Source organism: Palaemon carinicauda, chromosome 16 (assembly GCF_036898095.1).
Source record: "Palaemon carinicauda isolate YSFRI2023 chromosome 16, ASM3689809v2, whole genome shotgun sequence".
Lineage (NCBI taxonomy): Eukaryota > Metazoa > Arthropoda > Malacostraca > Decapoda > Palaemonidae > Palaemon > Palaemon carinicauda.
In genome coordinates, this window is record NC_090740.1 from 80,921,356 (window position 1) to 80,928,855 (window position 7,500).

Below are 7,500 nucleotides of genomic sequence, written 5' to 3' on the forward strand. Positions count from 1 at the left end.
CGCAAAACTACTGCTGCCATTTTTATCGTATTCGGGGAGTACATCCAGACCCTGATATATACATCAAAGGTCAACAGGTCTCATGTGTAAGTGAAGTTAGATTTCTATGCTTGATATTTGATTGTAGATTCACATGGGTTTCTCGCTTGAAAACCTTAAACACAAAATGTCTTGAGGCTCTAAATCTTTTAAGAGTTTTGTCCCATACATCATTTGGGGGTAAGGGGGGGACTATAAAACCTTTATAAAGTTATACAAGTCTTTAATTTTTTTTTCAAAAACTAGTTATCGGTGTGAAATATACTCCTCAGCCACCCCAAGCCGACTAAAGATTTTAGATTCTATATACCATGCTGGTATCAGAATGTTCACAGGAGCCTTTAGAACTTCGACTATCTCAAGCCTCCTTGTTGATTCTGGAGAATTGCCTTTAAACCTTTACAGGAAGTCTTATATTATTCTGTATTGGTTTAGGTTGCAAAGACTCCCTAATTCTTTAGCCTGTCAGACTGCAAACCTTGTAAGGCATCATAGATACTTCGAGTTGCACCCGAAATTTCCTCAACCTTATGGTTTCCAGGTAAAACATTTGTAGCTAGTCTAGATATAGGTATAGATAGTGCTCCTATGGAAATCACCAGAGATATTTTATTGTAAATATTTTATTGGTATAAAACAGAGCATGACTGACTTAAAATACAGGTCGCTCTTTATGGAACTGTAGAAGAACATAGAGATTTGACTTTTATATATACTGATGGCTCCAAATCCGATGCTGGCGTAGGATTTGAAGTATATAGTAGTGCTTTTAATGGTAGAGGTGCACTTCCTCTAGTATCCTCGATATTTACTGCTGCACCATATGTCTACCATAGTGTTGAGTCTGAGCTAACATCATAGCTACATGCAACGGTTTTTGTAGTGTCTACAGCGGTTGTTTAGAGTTACAGCCCAATGCACAGAAACTGCAAATGGTGAGGGTAATTTCATATAATATATGGTCAATGGTAAGGAAATAGCACTGACAATTTCAACCAATTTCCTTTCATACAAATCAAATGCTATCACCTCGCTATTGGAGGGATATCTCACACTCATCAATCCCCCCATAATGTTGTATCCATAAAAAATCGAAAGCTATAAATAGGTTTTTCAAATTACCCTGGTACCTTCCGTACTCCATTTATTGTCATATATAGCCACGTAATTTTTTTACGGTTGAATTCAGTAGCTTTATATTTCCATTCTTTTATCATCATATTGGAAGAGGTATAAATCTAGGTTTTGACAATGATAGCTATATTTTCTGAGTAGTGAACTTTTCATATACTTGAGCTTCTCTCTCTCTCTCTCTCTCTCTCTCTCTCTCTCTCTCTCTCTCTCTCTCTCTCTCTCCTCTCTCTCTCTCTCCTCTCTCTCTCTCTCTTTCTCTCTCTCTCTCTCTCTCTCTCTCTCTCTCTGTAACGAGAAAGATCTCGGAATAATATCATCATATATTGGTTCCAACGAGGAGATTAAAGCTAACGACTATAACAATTTACACTACATAGTGGTTATGGTAACGACAGATTGCGTTTTGGAGACTATTCCAATTAACGGGGATCTCTTTCCAAAGGGTTGGGAATCACCCCAATTCTTAACCTACATTTTCATAAAAACCTCATTAATGAACAATATTCTTATCCCTGCTACATTTATGAACACCCAGCCATTCTGATCCTCAGGACTGTGATACCCTTTTGGAAACGCCCCTGCCTGGCGATCTGCAGGATTGATGTTCAATACCCTCCCATACTCGATAGTTCCTTGCAGTGTCTGTAACCTCACTATCCTTCGGAGCTAAATATGGGGTTTTTGGAGAGTCTATAGGGATACCTACTGAGTCATCAGCAACCATTGCCTGGCCTTCCCTGATCCTAACCTTGCTCGCTGATCATCTGTATATACTCTAGGACATTGTCCTGCTAGGGCATTGTCACTGTTCCTATCTCGGCCATTTATGAAAGACCTTTAAAACCTTTATATACATCTAACATTGATTGATTTGGAATTATCTAGCATCTTAACATCGAAGGTTATTGACGCAGATAAAGACCTCTAATAACTAATTTGCAACAGTCTTAAAGACTTAGGTATAAGACTTGCAAATTTTTTATTCAGCCACCAATAGTATACAATGTTCCTATGGTTTCAGGAATGATTACTAGAGAAGTTGTATTTCAAGAAGCCACTTCAATTTGGTACCAGGCAATAGCTTATGATTTCACATCATATTTTTTTGTTTCTCCGGAGAAGTCTATTCCAGAATTCTTTGTGAGAGAAAAGATGGATATATATCATTATTCTCGAATTTATTCCTATTATTGAATAATATGTTCTCCACTGGCTGTAGAACTAAACTATCAATAACACTATGAAAATAAAAGCATTGTCAACTCCACTGTGAAGGCAGATTTACATAAGGGTTTTACAAGAGAATATATCTGATGATGACAACTGCTGCTAGCTACAAGATATTTCTTTACCACAAGAAACATATTTTGTAATTCTTACTTCTATATGGTGGTTGAAAATTCTACGCCTGTTGTGATGTTTGTAAATACAAGCTATGACTTCCTTTGTCGGTCAAGTCTTCTAATTGCAATCATCTCCAGTAGCTGTCTTCTTCTGAATTAGCAAGAGAGAACTTACTTGTGTTTTTCAAACTTGAATTTTTCCCTCATCTCTTCTGTGAGATTACCAAGACTGAACTTCTGTTTAACCGTCTAGAATTGTGTAATCATCTGTTCTGTAGAATTGGAAAGACATAACTTTTGTTTATCAAAACTTAAATATTTCATAAAAAAATAAAAGTTTGAGCAATATGGTGATTTAATCAAGACTGTATAAACGTATAAGTAAGGAGGAGATCGTTTACAGATCTTGAATTGCCTCAAAATGGATAGAAATATGCAACTCTATGTAAGAATAGTAATTGTTACTTTGGACTTACATTACGCTCGATAGTAACATAATTCAACTAGATAAAGGATACAAGTGTAATTTTGTGAATTAAATGTGTGCTTCTATTACAAAGAAGCTATGATTGATGAAAGATGTACAGTATTATTTTTGGTTTTCCAATTTAAATGTGGATGCAATCATTGTTATAAGCTTGAAAGATGAATGAATCTTTAGGGTTATGAAAAAGGTCCTCGATCGCGTAAATGATCCAGATGCAGATATAATAATTTTTTTTATCATGAATTTCATCTTCTATATCTAAATACGACATCAAAAACCAGTTTTATTTGGAGCTCACACACACACACACTCTCTCTCTCTCTCTCTCTCTCTCTCTCTCTCTCTCTCTCTCTCTCTCTCTCTCTCTCTCTCTCTCAGATGCGTTTTCCTGACTCTCAAAGTTACCCGTGTTCATCAAACACGCATTAGGAGTTTCAAAAAAAAAAAAAAAAAGTTCCCATTTTAGCTCAATAGATAAATATCTTATTTCATATGAACCCAAACCTTATTGCATGAACACTCACGCAGTAAGGATTTTAAAAAAAGCTATTATAAATATCTCGAAAAAAAGGGGGGGGGCGATATCTCATTGTTATCGTCTCCAATTCCGTGTTGGAAAGTTAGAAGAGAGATAATATTTTCAATGCCTTTGTAACAGCTTCCGAGAGAAAAAATTTTATATCAATGACCTGTATTCTTACTGTTGCTCATCAGGTTACATTGGAATGATGTAATTCATACAAACCTTATACTGAAAAGAGACGAGATGAAGGATGTCTTCAGAGGCGTCCGTCTCTTTCTGATTGTTTCAACCACATTTAATCAAACTATTTATTTGTCAATAACTTCCAGATGAATAACTAATGTTCAAAATAGATGGCTTACTCCTGATATGGATCCTCGTTTATATTATTATTATTATTATTATTATTATTATTATTATTATTATTATTATTATTATTATTATTATTATTATTATTATTACTAGTTAAGCTACAACCCTAGTTGAAAAATAAGGATGCTATAAGCTCAAAGGGCTCCAACAGGGAAAATAGCTCGGTGGGGAAAGGAAACAAAGATATAAAAAACGAGAGAAGAAATAAAATATTTTAAGAACAGTAGTGGCATCAAAATAGATCATTAATATATAACTTTATTAACATTAAAAACAAGAGGAAAAGAGGTAAGATAGCATATTGTGCCCTAACGTATCCTCAAAGCAAGAGAACTCTACCCCAGGACAGTGAAATACTATAGTGCAGAGGCTATGGCACTAGACTACAGAGCAATTGTTTGATATTGGATTATTCGTCTCCTAGAAGAGCTGCAATCACCAGCCTCCAATAGATCCTCTCCATGAACAATTCTATCTGATAAGGGTTAAGGTTGAAAGGCCCCTCATGAATGGCAAAGGCAATTAACAGTGGCAATGGCGTAGCTAGCAGGACAATGCCTGAGAGACTGACCATATATGCTGTACATATGATCAGCGCCCAAGTCCCCTCTCCACCCAAGCTAGGACCAGGGAGGGATAGGCCATGGCTGGTGATGACTCAGGAGGTAGCCCTGTATGCTCTTAAGCTTACAAGGATGGTGAGGTTACAAACACTACAAGAAACCATCGAACTTGGCCGGGACTCGAACCACAGTTTGGTAAATCACCAGTCATGGACGTTTCCTATAAGCCACCATAACCCTAAGGTTTCTAATCACGCGCATTAACGAAACGCTGATGTATGACCGCATTCTTGCAATGAGCTGGAAGTCTCCCACTGAACGTTGCCGTTGTGAGGCCGATGTGGCTTATATTGAGTCGCGTACACTAACGTGTAAGATCCTCAAAATCTAAGATCGATCATATAATGTAAGGTTAAATCTTAATATTTTGGTGAAACAGTAAAGATTACTGTTCTTCCGTAGGCTATAGTGACCTATTGGCAGTGTATTTATTATTATTATTATTATTATTATTATTATTATTATTATTATTATTATTATTATTATTATTATTATTATTATTATTATTATTAATAATAATAATAATAATAATAATAATTATAATAATAATAATCTCTCTCTCTCTCTCTCTCTCTCTCTCTCTCTCTCTCTCTCTCTCTCTCTCTCTCTCTCTCTCGCATACAGACAAAAACACATTGAGGAAGGCAAAGAATGTTAGACACACATCCAAATAAAAATAATCACACACGCAAGTGAAGAATAAAACCAAACATGTAATGCAGAATTTAATATCAACTTGACTTACCAAAACTAAAGCGAGCAGTGCAAGAATCCAGTATTTTTCCAGGGAACGAACAACTCGTGACACAGTTCACTACTATTATATAATGAAGAAATACCATCTCGGGCCACTCCACAAGCTCCTGTGGGGCGTGGGAATCCTTTTCCCTTGGCTGGCACTTTAATATCCGGGGCAAGAAAACGACACAGCAGCCTCGTCTTGTCTTCAATGAAGCATATTTCCCTTCTCTATTTACGTTATTTGTCAATAAATCCTGTCCTTCCGTTAAAAATTTTAATAATATTCCTCTGATATTCATTGCTTTCAAGGACATTCAAGAATGTCGAGAAATAGTTTGCTTAGGTGTTCTAAATATCGACTTTAGATATCTGCGGTTATAGTTTACTGCAATATCTTCAATATGTTCATAAATAAGTCACTTAGAATCTGTCATATTGTGAAAAAAGATTAAGGGAAAACACTCTTCGTTATTAACTTTTCAACGGGTGATCAAGATAACTTTAGTTGCAACTGACGTCAGTGGTTTGAGCAACGCAATGCCATGAACTCACGAGGCTCTCGGAAAAACCAAACAAGAAAAGAAGAAGAAAAGTAATGCGATTTGATCACGAAGGGGGCTATGAACCCAACTTGAAATATGGTGATTGTGGGAATTAAAGTAAATCGTTGCAGGAAGGGAGATGCAACAATTTGCAGTAGGCGGAAAAGTCAATCCTCGAGGTTCACAATCCAAAAATTACAGATTTCCGAAAGAAATATTTATTTGTATAAGATTTCTGCTGGAAAGCTGTTGGACGAGACGCTTTACCTTAGGTTAAAAGGAAAGATAATGAAATATTGCAAATAAAAAGTTACTTAGTTCTTATATGAATAAAACAAAGAACTTTGAAGCCATAAGTAATGAACTAGATAGGTGAAATGAGGTGAGGAGGCTAACCAAAATTAAACATGTCATACATAAAATAACTTAGAAACAAGGATATAGCTGAATAAATTAGCGCTTGGGCTCACAACATCCTGCTTTTTCAAGTAAGAGAAGTAGTAGTAGTAGTAGTAGTAGTAGTAGTAGCAGCAGCAGCAGTAGTAGTAGTAGTAATAGTAGTAGTAGTAGTAGTAGTAGTAATGAAGATTCAGTTATTGAGTAAACTAAGAAATTTATTAAATGTAAAGTAAATTCCCAATTGTTAAATATATATTCGTACCGAGAGATCCTCCTTCTTTCACTAAAACAGAATCAAAACACTGAATAGAAGAGGCTAAAGAGAGAAGCGTAATAGCTATGTATCGTAAATCTCGATATTTATTGGATCAGCAGATTCCCATTTTGTCTATATAGAAGAAAAAGCTAATAATTTCTTGCCAAGTACACAATACATATCCTCAGAGTAATTATAGTTACAAAAAACTAAAACAAGTCAGTTTGAATAATGTTCCCCATTTTGGTCTTAGATATTTGAATGATAATCTGATTTTATTACAATTCTTATTAGCCTATAGATACGTTATGCAATTTCTTATTATGATCACTGATTGTGATATATCCAAGTAAATATAATACTCTGGTATTTCAGTTTAGAAATCTAGTAACCTTAGCCGTACAGATGAATTCTTGGAAATTGCTTTTTTTTTTTCTTATTCAGGTTCACATGGGTCATACTTCGATTATATTCCTGTTTAATCATCTCTCATATTCTGAAATTTTCGAAGCATAAAGATGAGAGCCACCTATAAGATTTAAGAGAAAACAGGCTGAAAAGCACAAAAGACTATCTGACGGAATTATGTATGGCTGTAAAAGCAAGGTAATGGTTCCCCACTTTTAACGATTGCGAGAATCTTCAAAAGCAGTAAATATTGGACTGAGGCTTAAGGTTAGGGAAAAGAAAATTTGGAGGATCATGAGAGTCTGAATGACTGTGAAAAAGTGTTAGTAACACGGTTAACGCTCATCCTCTTCAGTTCGAAAGAATCTGAATTTATCATCCAAAGCACTATACTCTAATGCTTTAATATTCCGACTCATTGAGCTCAATCATCTTTTGGCCGATTCATCTTTCATTATTCTCTATTCCAAGCAAAATATTTTGTTCACATATTTACTCTTGACCTTGTGGAAGCTTACTTTATATATTAACAATCTCAGTTTTTTTTTCTTTAAATTCCAACGTTGTGTCTTTAACGAAAATATAGTGGTAACAATAATTTTGTTGAGGCACAGCTGATGCTGGCGTAAAAGT

The 7,500-nt window shown here is 35.3% G+C and overlaps 1 protein-coding gene across 1 annotated transcript in view; it reads right to left on the minus strand.

Moving 5' to 3' along the window:
* LOC137655389 (IST1 homolog) overlaps positions 1 to 7,500 on the minus strand; it is a 56,446-nt gene that overhangs the window by 27,578 nt on the left and 21,368 nt on the right. The window contains exon 2 of the mRNA XM_068389281.1: positions 2,692 to 2,765. Within this exon, the coding sequence (XP_068245382.1) occupies positions 2,692 to 2,765 (74 nt within the window). The remainder of the gene's footprint in view (positions 1 to 2,691; positions 2,766 to 7,500) is intronic.